This window comes from Carettochelys insculpta, chromosome 3, assembly GCF_033958435.1.
Source record: "Carettochelys insculpta isolate YL-2023 chromosome 3, ASM3395843v1, whole genome shotgun sequence".
NCBI classification, from domain to species: domain Eukaryota; kingdom Metazoa; phylum Chordata; order Testudines; family Carettochelyidae; genus Carettochelys; species Carettochelys insculpta.
In genome coordinates this window covers 2,154,513-2,175,604 of record NC_134139.1, presented here as the reverse complement: position 1 = coordinate 2,175,604, position 21,092 = coordinate 2,154,513, and the positions used below count along the sequence as shown (strand labels likewise).

At 59.0% G+C, this 21,092-nt stretch overlaps 1 protein-coding gene across 1 annotated transcript in view; it reads left to right on the top strand.

Annotated features, from left to right (window-relative positions):
• Positions 1–21,092, top strand: part of SYNDIG1 (synapse differentiation inducing 1) — an 86,780-nt gene that overhangs the window by 18,583 nt on the left and 47,105 nt on the right. Inside the window, exon 3 of the mRNA XM_074988419.1 lies at positions 18,585–18,722. Within this exon, the coding sequence (XP_074844520.1) occupies positions 18,585–18,722 (138 nt within the window). The remainder of the gene's footprint in view (positions 1–18,584; positions 18,723–21,092) is intronic.

The window sequence follows — 21,092 nt, the reverse complement described above, 5'->3', positions numbered from 1 at the left end:
CGAGGGCGGCCGGCGGCCGGGCAGCGGGACGGCTCGAGGGCGGCCGGCGGCCGGGCGGCGGGATGGCTGTCCCCAGGCTGCGTGGGCGGCGGCAAGGCCACCACGCTGTCAGGGCGACTGAGGCCAGGAGACGTCTCTGCGCGGTGGGGGTGGCTCTCGCCAGAACCCCCGAGGGGACACTGGCTGCTCAGCTGGGGGTGGGGGGAGATGCTGCCCGGCTGCCCCTCCCAGGCCAGCTGTCTCAGGGTGCTTGGGGTGAGCACTGTCAGGTGGTGCTGAATTGCACCAAGCTGCTGTTGGCACATCTGCTCCAAGACCCTGCACAGGGCCCCTCCCTGCGGCCGGCCGGTGGCGCCAGGCTGCCCGTGGGGCCAGCAGAGGGCTGTGTGTGCACCGAGGGGCCTTTCCCCCGGCACGGGCCCAGCCCCAAGCGGGCGGCTGCCGTCGGTCGGGGATCTCCCTGCTCAGGCTGGTGTGTGTGTGTGTGTGTGTGTGTGTAACAGCCCCTGGGAGTAAGGCAGGCTGCCGGTGGGCGTGTGTGTGTTTAACAGCCCCCAGAGGGATAAGGCAGGCTGCCGGCAGGCGTGTGTGTGTGTAACAGCCCCCGGGGGCAAGGCAGGCTGCTGGCAGGCGTGTGTGTGTGTAACAGCCCCCGGGGGCAAGGCAGGCTGCCGGTGAGCACATGTGTGTGTGTGTAACAGCCCCCAGAGGGATAAGGCAGGCTGCCGGCAGGCGTGTGTGTGTGTAACAGCCCCCAGAGGGATAAGGCAGGCTGCCGGCAGGCGTGTGTGTGTGTAACAGCCCCCGGGGGCAAGGCAGGCTGCCGGCAGGCGTGTGTGTGTGTAACAGCCCCCGGGGGCAAGGCAGGCTGCCGGTGAGCACATGTGTGTGTGTGTGTAACAGCCCCCAGAGGGTAAGGCAGGCTGCTGATGTGCGTGTAACAGCCCCCGGGGTAAGGCAGGCTGCTGGCGGGTGTGTGTGTGTGTAACAGCCCCCAGGGGGTAAGGCAGATTGCCGGCAGGTGTGTGTGTGTAACAACCCCCAGGGGGCAAGGCAGGCTGCTGGCGAACGTGTGTGTGTAACAGCCCCTGGGGGCAAGGCAGGCTGCCGGCGGGCGTGTGCGTGTGTGTGTAACAGCCCCCAGAGGGTAAGGCAGGCTGCCGGTGTGCGTGTAACAGCCCCCGGGGGTAAGGCAGGCTGCTGGCGGACATGTGTGCGTGTAACAGCCCCCGGGGGCAAGGCAGGCTGCTGGCGGACGTGTGCGTGTAACAGCCCCCGGGGGCAAGGCAGGCTGCCGGCGGGCGTGTGTGTGTGCAACAGCCCCCGGGGGCAAGGCAGGCTGCCGGCGGGCGTGTGCGTGTGTAACAGCCCCCGGGGGCAAGGCAGGCTGCCGGCGGGCGTGTGCGTGTGTAACAGCCCCCGGGGGCAAGGCAGGCTGCCGGCGGGCGTGTGCGCGTGTAACAGCCCCCGGGGGCAAGGCAGGCTGCCGGCGGGCGTGTGTGTGTGCAACAGCCCCCAGAGGGTAAGGCAGGCTGCCGGTGTGCGTGTAACAGCCCCCGGGGGCAAGGCAGGCTGCCGGCGGGCGTGTGCGCGTGTAACAGCCCCCGGGGGGCAAGGCGGGCTGCCGGCGGGCGTGTGTGTGTGTAACAGCCCCCGGGGGCAAGGCGGGCTGCCGGCGGGCGTGTGCGTGTGTAACAGCCCCCCGGGGGCAAGGCAGGCTGCCGGCGGGCGTGTGTGCGTGTAACAGCCCCCGGGGGCAACGCAGGCTGCCAGCGGGCGTGTGCGTGTGTAACAGCCCCCGGGGGCAAGGCAGGCTGCCGGCGGGCGTGTGCGTGTGTAACAGCCCCCGGGGGCAAGGCAGGCTCCCGGCGGGCGTGTGCGCGTGTAACAGCCCCCGGGGGCAAGGCAGGCTGCCGGCGGGCGTGTGCGCGTGTAACAGCCCCCCGGGGGCAAGGCGGGCTGCCGGCGGGCGTGTGCGTGTGTAACAGCCCCCGGGGGCAAGGCAGGCTCCCGGCGGGCGTGTGCGCGTGTAACAGCCCCCGGGGGCAAGGCAGGCTCCCGGCGGGCGTGTGCGCGTGTAACAGCCCCCGGGGGCAAGGCAGGCTGCCGGCGGGCGTGTGCGTGTGTAACAGCCCCCGGGGGCAAGGCAGGCTGCCGGCGGGCGTGTGCGCGTGTAACAGCCCCCGGGGGGCAAGGCGGGCTGCCGGCGGGCGTGTGTGTGTGTAACAGCCCCCGGGGGCAAGGCAGGCTGCCGGCGGGCGTGTGCGCGTGTAACAGCCCCCCGGGGGCAAGGCGGGCTGCCGGCGGGCGTGTGCGTGTGTAACAGCCCCCCGGGGGCAAGGCGGGCTGCCGGCGGGCGTGTGTGCGTGTAACAGCCCCCGGGGGCAACGCAGGCTGCCGGCGGGCGTGTGCGTGTGTAACAGCCCCCGGGGGCAAGGCAGGCTGCCGGCGGGCGTGTGCGCGTGTAACAGCCCCCGGGGGGCAAGGCGGGCTGCCGGCGGGCGTGTGTGTGTGTAACAGCCCCCGGGGGCAAGGCGGGCTGCCGGCGGGCGTGTGCGCATGTAACAGCCCCCGGGGGCAAGGCGGGCTGCCGGCGGGCGTGTGCGTGTGTAACAGCCCCCGGGGGCAAGGCAGGCTGCCGGCGGGCGTGTGCGTGTGTAACAGCCCCCGGGGGCAAGGCCGGCTGCCGGTGGGCGTGTGCGTGTAACAGCCCCCCGGGGGAAAGGCAGGCTGCCGGCGGGCGTGTGCGTGTGTAACAGCCCCCGGGGGCAAGGCAGGCTGCCGGCGGGCGTGTGTGCGTGTAACAGCCCCCGGGGGCAAGGCAGGCTGCCGGTGGGCGTGTGCGTGTAACAGCCCCCCGGGGGCAAGGCAGGCTGCCGGCGGGCGTGTGCGTGTGTAACAGCCCCCGGGGGCAAGGCAGGCTGCCAGCGGGCGTGTGTGCATGTAACAGCCCCCGGGGGCAAGGCAGGCTGCCGGCGGGCGTGTGCGTGTAACAGCCCCCCGGGGGCAAGGCAGGCTGCCGGCGGTCGTGTGCGTGTGTAACAGCCCCCGGGGGCAAGGCAGGCTGCCGGCGGGCGTGTGCGTGTGTAACAGCCCCCGGGGGCAAGGCAGGCTCCCGGCGGGCGTGTGCGTGTGTAACAGCCCCCGGGGGCAAGGCAGGCTGCCGGCGGGCGTGTGCGTGTAACAGCCCCCGGGGGCAAGGCAGGCTGCCGGCGGGCGTGTGCGCGTGTAACAGCCCCCGGGGGCAAGGCAGGCTCCCGGCGGGCGTGTGCGTGTGTAACAGCCCCCGGGGGCAAGGCAGGCTGCCGGCGGGCGTGTGCGTGTGTAACAGCCCCCGGGGGCAAGGCAGGCTGCCGGCGGGCGTGTGCGCGTGTAACAGCCCCCGGGGGCAAGGCAGGCTGCCGGGGGAAGGGAAGGTAGGCTGGCATCGGGCTCTCACACTTTCCCTCCCTGCTTTCAGAGGAGGTGGGTGAGGCGGCCTCTTTCCGCTCCTCACCTGGCTGGCAGCTCTGCGAGACCGGCCTCCTGTTCCCGTCTGCCCCTGCCTGCAGTGTGCCATGGCCCGCCGTGTCCCTTGCTGGCTGCCTGGCCTCGGGCGCAAGGAGCCTGCTGCTCCAGCGCCTCCATCGGCCGTTCGACCAAGCAGAAAACTCTGCCGAGCCCATTGCTGCCTTGGCTGCCCTGGCAGATGGGGCCCCCGACAGGAGAGGCCTGTCTGAGCTGAGAGCAGCAGGGCCCTGGTCAGCCTTTCTGGAGAGGCAGGTAACGTATATGGAGATCCCCATCTCGTAGAGCTGGGAGGACCTCAGGAGATCTCGAGCCCAGTCCAGCGTCCTGCCCTCTTGGCTGGGCCAAGCACCACCCCGACGGATTTGTTTTAATTACTCTATTGGCCCCAGACCCCTACCTGGCCCCTCCAGGACTGAGCCCAGAGCCCTGGGCTTAGCAGGCCAATGCTCGAACCACCAAGCTACTGGTAGGGCATGTGCCCCCAGCACGGCAGGGCCCTGCTCTCTCTCCAGTCCTCCAGCTGCTCTACGGCTGCGAACGCAGAGCCACCCACCAGGGCAGCCTGCTCCAGAGGGCACCGGCCTAAGCACTTGAGCCCGGCTGAGCCGTGGTGCACGCTGAACACTAGCAGAGACGAGTGTGAGGCCTGTGCCACGGCTGCTGTGTCACCTACATGCTGGGCTGCTGGCTCGGCTCGGCGCAGGAGCTCACCGCAGTGCACTGCACACCTGGCGGCAGCAGCAGCAGGGAGCTGCAGCTGGACGGCTGGTGCCCAGCTGGATCTGCGAGCGACAGCGTCCCCCGCCTGCCAGGGAGGAGGGCCCCAAGCCTGGCTGACAGAGAGGGGACAGCAGGGCACAGCATGAGCGGGCTAGTCTCTGCCCACTGCACCCTGCGCCTGCCCATTCCTGGTGCTAGGGGCTGAGCCCTGCAGAATCAACAGGGAGGTTCCCCTGGGAGCAAGCAGAGCTTTGCAGTGTAAAGCAGTGCAGGGCCAGGGAGAGCGTAGGGCCCAGGCTCTGCAGGCAGCTGGGTCCCTCGCTCCCAGCAGAGCGTTGCAGTGCAGTGTAGTGCAGTGCAGGGAGAGGGAAGAGCCCAGACTCTCCAGGGCTGCTGGGTCCCTTGCTCCCAGCAGAGTGGTGCAGTGCAGTGCAGTGCAGTGCAGGGAGAGGGAAGAGCCCAGACTCTCCAGAGCTGCTGGGTCCCTCGCTCCCAGCAGAGTGGTGCAGTGCAGTGCAGTGCAGTGCAGGGAGAGGGAAGGGCCCAAGCTCTGCAGGCAGTTGGGTCCCTCACTCCCAGCAGAGTGTTGCAGTGCAGTGCAGGGAGAGGGAAGAGCCCAGGCTCTCCAGGGCTGCTGGGTCCCTCGCTCCCAGCAGAGTGGTGCAATGCAGTGCAGTGCAGTGCAGGGAGAGGGAAGGGCCCAGGCTCTGCAGGCAGTTGGGTCCCTCACTCCCAGCAGAGTGGTGCAGTGCAGTGCAGTGCAGTGCAGGGAGAGGGAAGGGCCCAGGCTCTGCAGGCAGTTGGGTCCCTCACTCCCAGCAGAGTGGTGCAGTGCAGTGTAGTGCAGTGCAGGGAGAGGGAAGAGCCCAGGCTCTCCAGGGCTGCTGGGTCCCTCGCTCCCAGCAGAGTGGTGCAGTGCAGTGGAGTGCAGGGAGAGGGAAGGGCCCAGGCTCTGCAGGCAGTTGGGTCCCTCACTGCCAGCAAGGTCACTGGCACACCGCTGCCTCTGTAGTGCCAAGGGAGCAGGCTAAGGGTGGAGTCTGCGGCAGACCAGGGACTTGAGCTCAGCGCTCCACCATCTAGTCTTGGGCTGGTCCCAGCCTTCCGTCTGGGCAGCTCCCATGTCTCAGCCCTGCGAGGTGGCAGAGAGCGGGTTGCACAGGGACCCTGCGGGGGCTCCCCCAGGGTGGGACCGTGCAGCCCCAGCGTGCCTCTTTGCATCCGTTTGCCAGGCCCGTTGCTGGGGCCATTCATTCAGCGTGAGTGCAGCCCAGCTGAGGGCGGGAGAGAGTTCAGTACGTCAGAGCAGCTCTGTGGAAGAAGAAAAGAGCCTCTGAGTGAGCCGGCAGGAGCACTGCAGACTCCCCGACTGGACTGGCGAGCCCCCCTCCTGGGAAGGAAACCTGGAAGGGGCCAGAGTCCCAGCTCTCCGGGCTGGACCATGCTGCAGGGCTGTGCGGCACCATAGGGAAGTGTGAGCCGAGAGCCCAGTCTCTCTCCGCCTCCGAGTGCTCGGTCCCACCCTGCGGCATGCCCAGCACATGGCCTCAGCGGGGCACTGCACCAATGCCAGGGCATGCTGCCATGGGAGGTGCATGGAGCAGGCCCATTCGGCACAGACTGGAAGGGAGGCATCCCCTCCTGCCAGACGCAGCTGCACCCCTCCACAGCAGATACTCCCCTGCGCTGCTTTGGATTTACGGCCGTTGCTTTCACAGATTGAGCTCAACACTGAATTTCATCCAGTCTCAAGCGTGATCCCTTTGCACTCTGCCCTGGACTTCGCTGGCTGGAGTCGTTTCGTGTCGTCCTCAGCCCTCGCTGCCGCATCCCTGTCACCTGCTTTTTACACGTCATTTGTGTATGCGTCAAACAACAGAGGCCCCAGCGCAGACCTCGGAGGGGTGCGGGGGGGCCCTGCTAGTTCCCTGGCTCCACTGGGAGAGGATTCCTTGTGGCTGCTGTTACCCAGTGGTTCGGCTCTAGTCACCTCTTGGACTGGACCCCGTGCTCTGCTTTGGATTAATGAATAATTGCCTCTCCCCGGGTGGGTCCCACGAGTCGTGGCTGGAAGTTTTATCTCTGCATCCTGCCCTGAGACGGTGTCTGCCCCATCAGAATGGGCAGATGTGGAATCCCCCACACCGATGGGCCTTCTCCTCTCTGATTTCCCTGAGTGTGGTACAGGTCTGGTCCCCGCCCCTGTCTGGTGCTCTCCTTGTGCTAGACTCCTCGTTATCCCAGGGCAGGATTTCTCCCCCTAGAGAAGCTGTGGGCCAGGCTCAGATTTAAGCAGTGTGCTGTGTTTGACTCAATGCTTTTTTGCATATAATGCCACTTTCCCACCAAGACAAGCTGCTGTGTCCTTCCTGTATCCCCTCGTGTTACTGCGGCCCTAGTTTGTCGTTGTTCCACTCCAAATTCTGTGATATCCTCATTTAGCACCTGGCCTTGCAGCTTCCCCCACCTTGGTGCTTTGACTTCTGTCTGCAGTGATGTCATAACCTGGCTGCTCTTGGGGTGCTGGGGAGACCGCTGGGGTGTGGTGATTTCTAAAGGATGCTTTTTTTTTCTGCCCTGCCAGCTGCTCTTGCTCTGTTGTGTGGCCACGGCAGCATTTCTTTGACTGGGGCCACTTACTGGTTGTTTTTAATTTGGGGCATACATTTCGTCTGAGCCTCTGCTTGGCTGCTTTATAAATGGTTCTGTGCATGTGACTGCTCCTTCTTAACGCTGCTTCATCCACAGAAGTAGGTCCACTAAAAGATATTCCCCTCCCCAGCCTTGTCTCTCCACTTAGACTTCTAGCATTTATAATAAGCACTTCTAGAATTTGTTGGTATAGAGTTGTCTGCCTTCCTGCACTGTAATTAACCGGGACACTCTCATTTGATTGTTTCTTTTCCATTCCTGCCTGTACTTCATCAGCATCTGTCCTCTCCTCTTTGCTGGGATGCAGGTTACTGCCTTTAATAGATCCTCTCCTGTGGACTGTTCCAGTGAGTAAAACATGGATCTGTTGTAATATGCAGGTTTCCTGGGAACAGCTGAGAGAGCCAAACCTGGGCAAATTGCTTAAAACTGGGCCACTTACAGCCCAGACTGGGATGCCTTCCTCTCTGAGGCAAACCAAGCCAGTCACCAAAAGCACCTCAGCTGTCTTCCTGGCCAGCAAGGGGTCACACAAACGAATCCCACAGGCTGCCGAGTATCTCTGGTGCCCTAATTAGCACCCTCCTTACACAGATGAGAGGTTGTGAAAACCAGTCTCACCAAATCCACACAGGTCTTCCATCCCCCAAAGGAACCAGCCACATTCCCAGGTCAATGCATACTTAGATCTTACGCAAAACAGCGTGCTGGACCTAACGTCTAACGGGCTATTAAGAAAGGAAGAAAGAATAGGGTGAGAGAGAAAAATTGTTAGAGGTTAAGTTACGTACACCAGTCATACATCTCTTGGTGCAGGCTGCATCAGGTGGTAAAGGCTGCTATCTTAAAAGTCTCTGGAAATTCATTGTTTGTTGGACAGTCCCACAGTCCATTCAGGCTCCGTTCATAGCAGTGATGCCCCTGTTTCTGGTCAAGTATTCAGTGGTGAACCACCTCATGAGGTCACCTGAGCTTCCCTTGCTGGGGCATTCCGCCCTTGGCAGCGTGGTCCAACAGCACGTCCCCAAAACATTCCTGGGGTGTGCATTAGAATCCACTCGGCTTTTCCGGGCTGGGCATTCTTTGCAGGAGACTGCCCCGGCCCCCTTAGTGTTCTTCCAGAACTAATTTCTTTACCTACAGGCGCAGAGCCACGCTCATGACTTCACACACAAATGTAACACAGATCTACAAGCAGATTGAGTGAATCACCAGCCTTCATGAGACACCTCACTTGGCCCGCTCGGCACAAGGTTTGGTGCAAACTTAGGAAAGAGGTTATGGTCTGTCTCTCAAGTTTATTGTAAAACTCCAATAGTGTCACCCGTGTCCTCCTACCCGCGGTGTGAAAGACCAGGCCAGGGAGCCTCGAGGTGGAGCCCTTGTACCTGACCTCTCCACTTATATGCTTATATGGCCCTTTCCTCCAGAGGATCAGAATGCCCGAGACTTGTGCATGGATTTCTGGCCTTGCAGCCACTGGTGAGGCAAGGCCCAGCTATGATCCCCATTGTATGGCCAGGAAGGCTCAGCAAGTGGCCTGAAGTCACATGGAAAATCTGTAGGCAAGCTGGGACTTGGACTCTGCAAAGTTGCAGGCTGGTTGGTTGGGTTCACCAGCAGAGGCGCTGGGGGAATCTTGCTGGGCAACACCGAGGGGTGTTTGTCATTCGGTGAAGCCAGGCCTCCATGTGCACAGCACGCTGCTTACTGCATGGCACTCACTTGGAGGACAAAACCATCCACAGGATCCTAAGACTCCTCATGGCCGTGGTCAGACTGGAATATTGACTCTGAACTTTGTGGGCAAGAGCTCAGGCGTATAACGCATGGCCAGGACCGTACCCCAGCCAGCAGAAAGGTGCTCCTTGGGCAGGCTGGTGCCTGCTGGAGCCGTGCAGCTACTGGGGCGTACGGACCAGTTGGTTATGCAATTGGAGCCCTGTCATCCAGTGTCTGGGAAGGAGTCGCCTTCCACCTGAACACATCACTCAGATTTAGAACAGCCTGAGGTCCTGAGCCCAAGCTCAGCTGACCAGGTTCTGTGGATCCGAACACGACTGCGCCACTGGAATAGGATGGGCTTTCTGGGCACAGCTAGAGAAGTCAGTCTAGGGTGTCCTTGCTTAAAGCCCAGACCCTTACAGCCCCAAGCTGGGGTGGCCTTCTCATTAAGGCAAATCCAGTCGTTCACAAAAGTACCTCTGCCAGCCCCTCTGGCCAGCCGGAAGCCACACAAGCAAATACTGATTTCCCAGCTGCTGTACCAGCCCAGACCAACAACCCCAAACTTAGGTGAGAGGTTCTTAAACCTGTTTCACCAACTCCACACTGATTCTCCTGGGCCCCAAAGTCCCTGGTCAATATATACAGTAGCGTCTCATGATTCATAAACTTAATGTTTGCAAATTCAATTATTCACGAGCAGCTGAGCAGCTGCTTCCCCAGGGCCCCGGGCAGGAGCGCTGGCAGCCGCTGCTTCCCCCGGGGCTCTGGGCACCCCCATATTCACAAAAAATCAACATTTTGAGAGGGTTCTAAACACAGACCCCTTGCGAATGTTGAGACCCAACTGTACGTGGATCTTACACAAATCACCACACTCACCAATCCTTCAGGTCTAAATATCTAAAGGTTTATTAACAAAAAAAGAAGGAACCAACTTAGAGAGAGAAATCGTTAAAGCGATACTTTACAGACATCAGTTACAGCTACTGATGCAGGCCAGCGATGTTACAGTATTTGCTGATTCTTGAAAGTCTCTGAAACTCCATTTCAGGTTACATAGTTTTAGTTACTGGAGACGTGTAGGTCCAGCCCGCTGGGGTCAACATGCTGGAACATGGACCGTTGGAGACAGGCCCAGCTATAAGACGACAAAAGTCCAAGATTCCAAGATGGATGCTGCAAGGTCCACCTCATGGTTCCGTCTTGTTCAGGGACAAAGCCCTTCTTCTTCCCATCCGGATCTTGGGGTCAAAAATCACCTGACCCAGGTGAGCCTCTGTGGCAAACTGCCATTGGTTGCTGGTCTTTGCATAATACACCAGTCATTTACATGGCAGGTGTATTGGATGTCTGGGTACCTGATTTCAGTTCCTTTGTTCAGCCCAGGTCACCTGACCAGCGGGCTGCATTCCACTGACAAGTCCCAAGTTTCTGAAATGTGGATTTGACATCTGAGCACCTGGTTTGCACCCCAATGTTCAGCCCAATGTCCTGGCTGGGGCTGAGTTCAGACCTCCTGCTGTGAAGCTTAGCACTGACACATTTTCTAATGCAGTTAGAAAGCTAAAGGCATAACTCTTCCTACACACGTGACACAGACATGTAAGTAGCACACACAGATTCACAACATCCTCAGTTTTCATTAGACATCTCACATGGCCCCCCTGGCATAATATTTGGGGCAAATACACACATTGGGCCCATAAAATAGTTTCCATACCCAATATAAAAATCCAGTCCCATGACACCCTCCCAGCCTGCAAACACACTTTCCTCCCAGGCTTAGTCCTGGTGCAGCCAGGTTAGGCACAAGTGTATGGCTCTCCGGAATCTGACGGACTCTCTCTTGGGTTGTCACCGCTCGCTGTATGTTTGCCGGGGTCCTTGAACTGGGCTGCAACAGCTGATACTTGTCAGCCGGTGGCCACGCGAGGAACAGGGATTTCTTCTTTCAATGCAGTTTGCATTCACTCCGTTCCATCTTTTTAGAGTATTAGTGCAACCCAAACTGGTGCTTTTCCTTCCCTTTTTAATCTCAGGTGCATGTTTGGAACTCTCTGCCCACACCCGAGCTCGGACGTTCGAACGTGGGTGTGCCAGGTGCAAGCTGCACGGCATGGCAGAGCTTTGATCTTGGTTTTGTCTTTCCATTGAACACAAACGAACAATTAACATTCACAAACCCCCCTGGGGTGAGAGCAGTCCTGGGCCACTGCCGTACCAACTGAATCCCACCCACCCTAATACAGTGCTGTCCTTACCCTCCCGCCACCCAGTGGCATAGAAGGATCGGGGGTGTTTGTGAGCAAAGCTAAATCGAAGCCAGAAGTTTTGCTGGGGTGTTCAGAGGGGCCCAACGCCCAGGGGACTTTCAATGGCAGTTTGAATATTCAGCTTCTTGGGGGCTTTGGGAACCCCTCAGCTTAACTCTCAGCGCTGCAGCCATCCTCATCTCCTGCAGGACTAGGGCTGTAACGCAGGGCCAGGACCCACGGACCTGCCATCTCCCATGCACGCTTGCCTTGGGGACATGTTTGTTACTGCAGAGGATCAGAGCTGCCGGGGCGGCGTGGGAAAGGAATAATCCGTTAGGGAAAACGGATTGAATAGCCCAGGAGCATATGTCAGCCCCTCCCTCCCAGAGTCCTCGCCTCTCCCATGTAGGCTGTTAATCGCCGGCTGCACTAGCTACATTTTGTTTGCATTCAGTTCCCTCACCCCACAATGAAACACGTTAATAGGAGCCCCAGGAGTCTGCGGGTGCAGATCCCATCCAGCCGCCCCACCGGCATTGACACCAGTTCTCCACGCATGAGGCTTGGGCCCACTTTCCGTCGCCTCTTGCCCAGCCACTCTCCGGTCCCACGTACTACCCCGGGGAGCAGACAGTGCTGTTGCCAGGGCAGTGCTGTCACTCCCCGAGCCAGGCCAGCCTGGCCATTGCTCCGGGACTCGGCCAGTCGGCTGCAAGGCTGCGGATGAGCTGCACGGTCACTGTTCCAGCACGTGACCCAGATGAGCGCCATTGCTTTAGGACTGTGGAGGCCTGGCTAGGCCAGACAGGAGGCAGCAGATAACTAGGGAAGCAGAGGTCTGACTGAAGCGCGCCTCCGTCGGCAGCGGGATTCTCAGCCCGTCTTTACCCGCTCGGTTCTGACTGAAGCGCGCCTCCCTTGGCAGCGGGATTCTCAGCCCGTCTTTACCCGCTCGGTTCTGACTGAAGCGCGCCTCCGTCGGCAGCGGGATTCTCAGCCCGTCTTTACCCGCTCGGTTCTGACTGAAGGGTGCCTCCGTCGGCAGCGGGATTCTCAGCCCGTCTTTACCCGCTCGGTTCTGACTGAAGGGTGCCTCCGTCGGCAGCGGGATTCTCAGCCCGTCTTTAGGGACATTAACAAGCCTCCGTTGCTGCCCAAGTACCGCACAGGGAGCTGGAGAGACGTGGGAAGCTCTTGTGATTTGCTGCCTGTCACTCCGCAAAGAGATGACTCTCTCTCGGGCATGGCCAATCTTGCCGTGCTGCTCTCTGGACGAGGCCTGCATGGGCCAGAGCAGCCAGTCGCCCCGTTGGATCTGGCCATGTGAAACACCCGCTCTAGAAGCGACGTGTTGCATGTAAGCTACCGCTCGCCTGAGACGTCGTAATTCTTGGTGTCTCAATCCCATGGTGACACACACATTCGAAATCCACCTAGTGCAAAGCTGGGCTCAGAGGGAGGCCCTGAGGTCAGGCACGGGGCTGGGGTTTGGCTTCACAAGGACAAAGTCGGAAGGCTGCTTGGCGTTGGATTCAGAGCCCACGTGTAGCAAGGAAAGGCCTGGCACTTTCTTAGGCGGGTGCTGCCAGGGCAGGGGGCTGGACTCATTCTAGATATGGCAGCAGAATGGCGCTGGTGCTGAAGGTGCTAGCCTGGAGCTGGCCAGAGCTTAGTCCAGGGGACATAGTCCCATCAGAGAATTTGGAAAGCCATAAATCTGGCAAGGCTGCAGCCAGACCGGCACAGATCCCATCGCACAGTCGTGCACACAGCATGGCGCTTCGGCCATGAGCCCAGCGGGGAACGGACTAGATCTGGCGATGCACACGTGGCAAAGGCTGCTCTGCTAACTGGGAGTCTGAGTTGCGACTTTGCCGCCTGCAGAGAGCCGTGGGCGGGAAACCAGAACCATGCTGCCAGTGGGAATACATCCTCTGTGCATCTTGGTGTGTGACCTGGAATGGCCCACGGTCTGGCCAGCCCAGCAGGCTGTCTTCCAGCACAGCCACTGACAGACGTTTGAGACAGGGAACAAACCAGGGCTGATTATCCAGTGATCTAGGCTGTCACCCATTCTCACCTTCTGGCACTCAGAGGCAAGGGACACCCCACGCATGGGGCTGTCTCCCTGCCCCTCTTGGCTAATAGCCATCAAGGGACCAGCCCTATGTGAACTTAGCTACTCCTCTTTGGAATCCAGTTGTACTTCTGGCCTTCACAACCTCCCCTGGCAGTGCCGGGGTGCGATTCTGCATCGTCCCCCTGCGCTCCCACAGACAGCGCTGTGTCCCAGGGTGCCGTGCACCCACCTCCCTCCCTGCGGGGGTGTGACGTGACTGGATCTTTATACTGGATATGGAAGTAATTTGATGTGTCCGTTGTATCTATTCACCGCAGATATTGTGCCAGGGTGCCATGAGAGCTGAGGGTGCCCTGAATCTGTGTGTGCTACTTATGTGTCTGGCCGTGTGTGCAACAGAGTTGTGAGTTAGCTCTGAAGCTGGATTAGAAACGTTTTCGTGCTAAGATTTACAGCAGGAGGTGTGGTCTCCAGCCCAGCCAGGACGATGGACGGCACAAAGGCAGACAGCCCATGCACCTCTCGGGAACGTGGGACATCTCTCCTGGGATGCAGCCAATGGCAACAGGCCACAATAGCGCACCTGGCCAGGTGACTTTGGGCTAAGCAATGCGTTGGAAATCAGATGCCCAGATGTCCATTCCACATATTATGTATGTGGTCTGGGGGTGCTGGCAAGCTCAACAGCCAATGGCAGAGTGCCACAGCAGCCTACCTGGGCCAGGTGGTCTGGACTCTCCAGTGTCTGATGGGAAGGAGAAAGGGCTTTTTCCCTCCACAGGGGAACACTATAAAATAGGCTGCGCCGTGTCCATCTTGTTCCTGTTCCAAGGCTCCCTGTTCCAGCACGCTGGCTGCAGCTGGCCAGATCTCCAAGTCTCCAGTGAGTAAGACTGTGTAACCCGGAATGGGCTGGACTGTCAGAGGCTTCCAGGAACCAGCACAGAACATTGCTGGCTGCATCAGCAGATGCAACTGAGGTATGTAAAGTATCACGTTAGCAATTCTTCTCTCTAACCCTGTTCTTTCTTTGTCAATAAAGCTTTAGATTTATACTTCTGAAGGATGGGCACCTGTGGTCCAGGGGTGTATTGACTGAGGACCATGCCTGGGCCCTTTGGGGACTGGGAGAATGTCTGGTGTTGGTGAAATAGGTTTTAAGAACCACTCGCCTGAGTAGAGGGTTGTGGGTCGGGGCTGGTAGAGCAGCTGGGAAGTCTGGGGGTTTGCTTGTGTGGCTTCTGGCTTGCCAAGGGGCTGGCACAGGTGCTGTTGTGGCTGTTTGGATTTGCCTTAGTGAGAAGGAAATCCCAGCCTGGGGCTGGAAGTGGCCCGGTTTTAAGCAAAGATATCCTGGACTGCTTCCCTCAGCTGTGCCCAGACACCCCGTCCTTTCGCAGGGGCCTGGCTGGCACTCGCATTCTCTGCTGGCATGGAGGGAATCTCAGCTAGCCCCGTGGGCGTCTGCTCCAGGCCTGTAAGACCAGCAGGAAAGGGCAGGCTGGTTCCCCGCTGGTTCCCGTGTTCGTGCTGTGAGCCAGGGCGCGCGCTCTCCCTTGCAGGGCGCGTCAGGCCTCTGGGGTGTGCAGACTGGCTTCCCAGCGCGAGCTCGACTCGATGCTCGTGGCTGCCCCCCGGCTCAGTGCGGCCGTAGCTGTAGCTCAGCTCCGTGGTGGCATGTCAGCTCTGCCTGAGCCTGTCCGGGGCAATGCACCCTGGGGAGCTGGGGCCTTGGCCCAAACATCTTCCACGCTTAGTCTGCGGGACCTGGGTGGGCAGGGGCTGCTGGCCTCAGCGGTGCTCCCCCCAGACCCTCTCTAAAGTGCCCCTCCCCCAGTCCCTTCAGGCTGCCAATCGCAGCTGCCTGTTAATGGCTAACCTCCCACCCCTGCAGAGCAGCAGGCTGAGAACACCCTCCCCCGCCACCCCCGGGCCCAGCTGCCCACCCTTTGGCTCTCCTGCAGAGCCCCCCATTACCTGCAGCCCATGAAACCTTCCGGTGAGCTCCGCTCTGCCCACACAAGCCCCCTCCCCCGGCCCCCCCGGAGAGCTCCCCAGTGAACGCCTCCACTCCTGCTGCCTTCTCCCCCTGGCTCCCTGCTCCTCTCCGGAGCTGGCGGCCGACTAGGGCAGGGAGCAGTAGTCGCTTCAGGGATCTAGTTCTGACCTTCCCGGTGGGGAGGCAGGGGAGATGGGGAAAGGCAGCCGGTCGCCTGGGGATTTCCCTGTAGCCGCTTTCACAGCAGACCTACAGGAAAGCCGGCAAACCTGGCGACTTGGTGGTCTAGCCCCGGTGCCAGCTGGAGGCAGATCCCTCCAAGCATGGGACAGGGTTAATGCACCACACTAGCTAAGCTGCCCCTGCACTGCACAGCCACAGGCCCAGCTCTGGCACGAAGCCTGTCTTGCACCCCAGCCCAGCTCTCTCCGAGATCCCGCTCCGATGACGGCCGCTTTTGTGCAGCGTGAAGTCAGGTAGGTGAAGAGACATGTTCACCTTCTTTCTTCCAAACTTTGTCTGTCCCCCTGGAAAAAGGGGGGCTGTCCCAGGCTAAGGTGCAGGGGCCTTAGGGGAATGGGTGACTACTGACTGCAGGCCCCAGTGGTGGGGACTGGAGAATGAGGGGCGAGCCAGGGGCAGAGTCCCGGTGCCGGGGGGCCAGCGTGGGACACAGAGCCGGGATCTCTGATCGGCAAGGGGGGTGGAAGCGCCAGGGCGAGATCCCTCGCTGGCGGTGCTGGGCAGTAAAGGGCATGTCTGCACGGCAGCTGTTCAGCGGTGCTGTGCGTGTTCTCGTTCCAGCCCACCTCGCGTGGCCCTAGAGTCCAAGCTCCCCCTTGTACCTGCACTGCCACGCTCCCGTCAAACGACCTCTCCCTCTGAGTCAGCGGGTGGGGACCTGCTGTGGGGTTTTAACTGCGCCACGGACTCACGCTGAGGGGGCAGAGCAGCTTTTGCCGTTGCCCTGACTGTACGTGTGCACCCAGAGGTTCGACGCGCGGAATGGGCCACGCTTTTCTTCTTCTCGCACCCTTGCTGCCCTGGGTCGAGCGAGTCCCCCAGGGCGGTGCCACATTCCCTGCTTAATGCCCTCTTGGCTGGTCCCCTGCCCAGAAGCGTAGCCCACCTGCCTCTTTGCACAGTCCCCTCTCCCTCTGGAGTGTAGCCCAGTGTCCCACTGTCACGGGGTTCAGGGGTCCCCAAGCTCTGCACCCCATCGGCAGGCAGGAGTGACTCTCACTCAGCAGGTAGAACAGGGAGTTTAGGAGGTGACAGAGCCCAGTGCAGTGCAGAGGTGTCAGTGCAGCCGGCAGAGACAGTCATTCCAACCTGTCATGGGGAGAGGAGCCCAAGGGGTGCCCACATCTGGGTGTAGCCTCCCCTCAGCACAGGCTGGCTCCTTTCCAGCCCTGACCCAGCTTCCAGCTGCCCCACAGATTCAAACCCTGCCAGGCTCCTTCCCACTCTTTGTTCAGGGACAGAGGTGTCACCTGCCAGCTTAGGTGACAGCCCCAGGGGTCATCCTTAGCGGCTGTGAGCTCCTCTGCCTGTCACACGCACATCCAGCCCCACTCTTACATCTCCCCCCCCCCCACTCCATCACACCCCCAAGCCCCCAGGCGTCTGCTCTGGCCAGCCACCTCCAGTGTGTTCTGCCTTCTCGCGGGGGGCTCAGAGAAGAGCCCTGGGGATTTGCTCTTCTTCAGCACCTGCTGAAAGCCCCCCAGTCTCTAGTAAGTCCCCTGTGATTCTGCAGCACTGGTGCCAGTGTGAATGAGCTGCAGGAGGCTTGCTGGTCACCCTGAGAACCCCTGGGGTACAGCAACACCTGGTTAAAGGACTAGGCGTGTTTAAAAACATCCTCTCCATGAGGATGCACGCATGCACCTTCCATTCCATCCCCAAGAGCTGGACAGGTCTCTGCAGACAGACCCCCTCCTCTTTTCCGTGTTCTTCATGAAACCAGACAAGTGCTGATAAAACTGTGGTATTGCCAGGGCCCTGGGAACTAAAAGCAGATGGGGGAAACCTAGGCCTCATTGAGCCCATGAGGAAACTCCCCTGGACTTCAGCGGGGCTAAAATTTGACCCAACTGTAGGAGAAAAAAAGAACCTGAAGCATGGGCCTGGGGTAAGGCCCAGGGCCTGGACCGAGGTAAGAGAGAGTTGTACTGGAACAGGCAGGCCCCATCAAAGGCCAATGTTTGCTTGGAAGTCAGTGCCTGGGACATGAACTGGGCACCAGTAGAGCTAGCACTGCTAAACCACACGGGACCTGTCAATACATTGCACCAGGACAGTGCAAGGACACCCCAGCCTAGCCCGTGATAAAACAGTTTGACAACAGTGACAGCTAGTGACAATCGGGAACGGAAGCACCGTGAGAAGGGTGAATCAGTTTGCTTCTGGGGGCAAGTACCAGGGGAGGTACCAACGCTATGGAACGTGTAAGAGGACAATGTACGGTGCGTATCACAGATTGTCTCAATCTATAAGCACCCCAGCACCTCGGCTTAGCTCTCTGTCTGGCCGAGGGGCGTAGTGGACTCCATGGTACTGTCTGAGCTGCAGCCGTGGTCACGGCACATGTTCTCAGTGTCCTCGTAGCCTGTACCAGGTGCTTCATTTACAATAAACCCGACTCCGGAGCCTTTGTGTCTTGCCTGATTCTGCGGTCGGTGGGGGAGCTCTCGGCATCTGCTGTGTTGGCTGCTTGTATAAAACCAAGGCAACGTACAGAGGGAGCATGTGGCTGTCAGTGGACAGAGCATAATACCTGGCAGCCCATCACACTGCAGACTTCTGACAACTACACAGGTGTTTGCAACCAAACCCCATGCGCCGGTGTTATCCACAGAGTAAGCAGTTCATGCTGGTTTTCGGCAGCTGTCCAACCCCTGGCCAGGATCCGTGTATCTAGGCACCGGCCTCCGTGAACAGCCCTTGTCCGAGTGCTCATTGCTGCAGGGCCTGGCAGCCGGCTTTCTACCAGCAGAGATGGCATGTGTTGTGGTTGGATGTGGCTGATGCACAAGATGCCATATTATAACAGGAGAGTCACCTGGTTGTTAAGGGGGTACCAGGGCACTACCAGGATTTGCACTTCAGGCCTTGCCCTGACGAGGGACAGGAAAGGGCCCCTGCATAGCGTAACCCTCCCCTTGTTCTACCTCTTGGCCCCAGCCCTGCCCCAGCCAGGCCAGAAGTCAAAGCCAGGCAGAGCTGTCTAGGAAGCCCCAGGGTCCCAGACCCTCCACCTGCCTTGGTCAGTGCATCCCTGGGAGGGAGGGGACATGGGCCAGGGGCTGCTCCTGGGCACCCCAGCCTCCTGGCCAGGGCAAGTGGCAGGTCCCGGACTCCCCATAATGGCCTGTTCCCCCAGGCAGCTCTGACTGCAGCCAGCTGCAGCTTCCAGCCTGGCCAGCGGTGCAGCTTCTGGGACGGGGCAGGGGGTCTGCTGCACAGGGCCCTTCTTTGCATTCTGAAAAGGCAGTCAGCCTTGGAAAGCTGGTCTGTGCTGGGCAAACCCCCGGGAAGTTACGGGGAGACTCAACCCAGACTGTGCGGGATCGCAGGGAGGGATAATGGCCTCACTAACTGTAGCCTTTTCTTTCTCTTCCTCCACTCGCCATCCCAGAGCGACTACTCGAGTGACACGGAGAGCGAAGACAATTTCCTCATGATGCCTCCAAGGGATCATCTCGGCCTCAGCGTGTTCTCCATGCTCTGCTGCTTCTGGCCTCTGGGCATCGCCGCCTTTTATCTGTCACATGAGGTAACGTACAAGCCTTTCCTCCTCCTCCTCGGAACACTGCATCCGAGGGCTTGGGTGGCCCCCCGGGCTACGGAAGGGGGGAACTGGCACATAGGAGGAGTTAAACCCACAGGCTAGGAGCAGAAAGAGGTGGTGGGTGTGAGACAGGTCTTCGGCTGTGTGAAAGTCTATGCACTGGTGGTACGGACCGATCGGCTTAACGCTGTGCTGAGTGGAGATGCTGTCGAAGCCCTCAGCTCTGCTTCCTGTGGCTGGGCGCGTGTTGCTCCGTTGGTGAGAGGGTCAGACGCTCTCTGGTGAAAAATATCCATTGTGGAGAACTTCAGTTTGCTAAGAAGCTTCTGGATGCCCTCCCCGCCCCAGGAAAGCACTGAGAGAGGGCTCTCAGCGAGCCCCCCGCAGAGGCTCTGGCCAGCACAGAGGGAAGGCTGGCTCAGGTGCATTTCTGTCCGGGGACGGGGAAGTTGGCAAGCGTATTACAGACAGGCAGACTGCGCGCTGAAAGAGGCCAGGCAGCTTCTTTCCAAAGTGGACTTTTTCTGGGAATTCTTTCGCTTTTCAGCCCCAATCAGAGTAGAAACATTTCCAAAACCCCTTCCCTTTGCCAGCCAGCTGCATTTCACTGCATGGCTCCTACCCGCTGGGCGGCCGTGCAGCCCCATCCAGTGGGTCTCCATAAATCTGGAGGAGTTTCTCAGAGCCCAGAGTAATGCAAGTGGTGGGAACGGAATCACATTGGTAGACTCACCAGTTGGCGTAAAGCAGAATGCTGCCAGAGTCGGGCAAAAATAGCAGCTCACAGGAGCAGCACATGAGTACATACCATCTGCGCTTCCCAGTCCAGAAATCACTTGTGATCTGGTCTGACTTTATAATCTGCCAGTTGTAATGTTTATCGGTATTGTGCGTCTGTCAAGTATGTGTGCGTCCCGTACGTCTGAGGTCCGTACAGTCAAAGGAACTTACAAAAGTGGTTTACGGTATAGTTGTCGCCTAGGGGATGGTTCCAGTTAAAATCCTTAGAAGTGAAGTTCCAAGCCTCAGTGTAAAGGAGTTTGGGAAACTGCAGTTGCTGGTGTGGTAGGAGTCCCAGCGAGGTAGCCATGTGACAGAGGTTAGAGAGAAGCTGGAGACAGAGTGTTCTGGGAAAGTCAGAGCTGGCAAGCACACCGCACAGGGCTGTGTTCCCATTAAGGTAGGGGTAGCACTGGTTTGAGCAAGATTTTTCACCCATGTTGTCGAGAACTGTTTGTTTTATTCAAATGCGATTTGTGTTGGTAGTCTGGGAAGGACAGAGGTGCAGATGTTGATTTGAATACTGTGTAACGTAAAGAGCTGACAAGAAGGTGGCTGACCTGTCATTCTGGTGAAGGGCTGTTCGGTGCTGATTTCAATGATAGTGACGTATGGGAGGAGTAGCTTTGAGAAATTGTGGGAGAGAACCAGTTAACACCCTGTGTTCTGGTCACCCACTGAGATCCATGTCACCTTTGAGTGTCAGTGCAACGGTAGCATTTGTGTAAGCGGTTTGCTGATTGCCTCACAAATCCTCGTTCCTTTTTAATAACTTTTGGTCTTATCGTTCAAATCTCAGCTTGTGGTCCTCTGCTAAACCGATTGTCTGTAACTGGCCTAGAAGTGCAAACCTAAAGAACTGAGTTGAGATATACTGAGCCCTTCTCTTTAACAGCTCAGTATGAAATGGGAGCATTTGGACATAAAGGTTATAAAAGGTTATAAAAGGTTATAAAGGTTATAAAAGGTTATAAAGTTACTTTACTCGAAATGTATCGATCACTAGACATTTTATCTTCGCTGCCTCCAGGCTGCAGAAAAGATTGAGACTGATTCAGCAGAGAGAAAAACAAGTTTTCCTTATTTGAGGGACAGTGATTATTCCAGCCTTGCATCAGGGGAATTTTCAGGAGACCGCGCCAAGTGGGGCTTGCATGCAAAGCTGCCAGTGGCCAAGAGTCAGAGCAATATGGGCCATTTTCCTACCACTGAGTATTGTTACATGATGGTGCACTGGGCCATGACCCTAATTTCTTTTTGCTAGGTTGCTGTTACTCCAGAAAGACTGAAAAATACTAACTGGTTCATCCTCCAGCCAGTTCTGTTAAATGCAGAACATCCCCACTGTTAGTGTAGTCCCTTGTGATTATACAGGCACCCAGAGGTAGGTTAGTTAAATGCATGATCTCTGTACTGTGGGTGAGTGGCTTCAGAGGGGTCTGACAAAGCTGTGTGACTCAGCTGCCTGCTGGCAGTGAAGACAAGAATAGAAGAAAATTGATGTGGGAAGGAAACGATCTGAATGACTAAGGCAGATTATGACAAGTATCGGAGAGGTAGCTGTGTTAGTCTGTA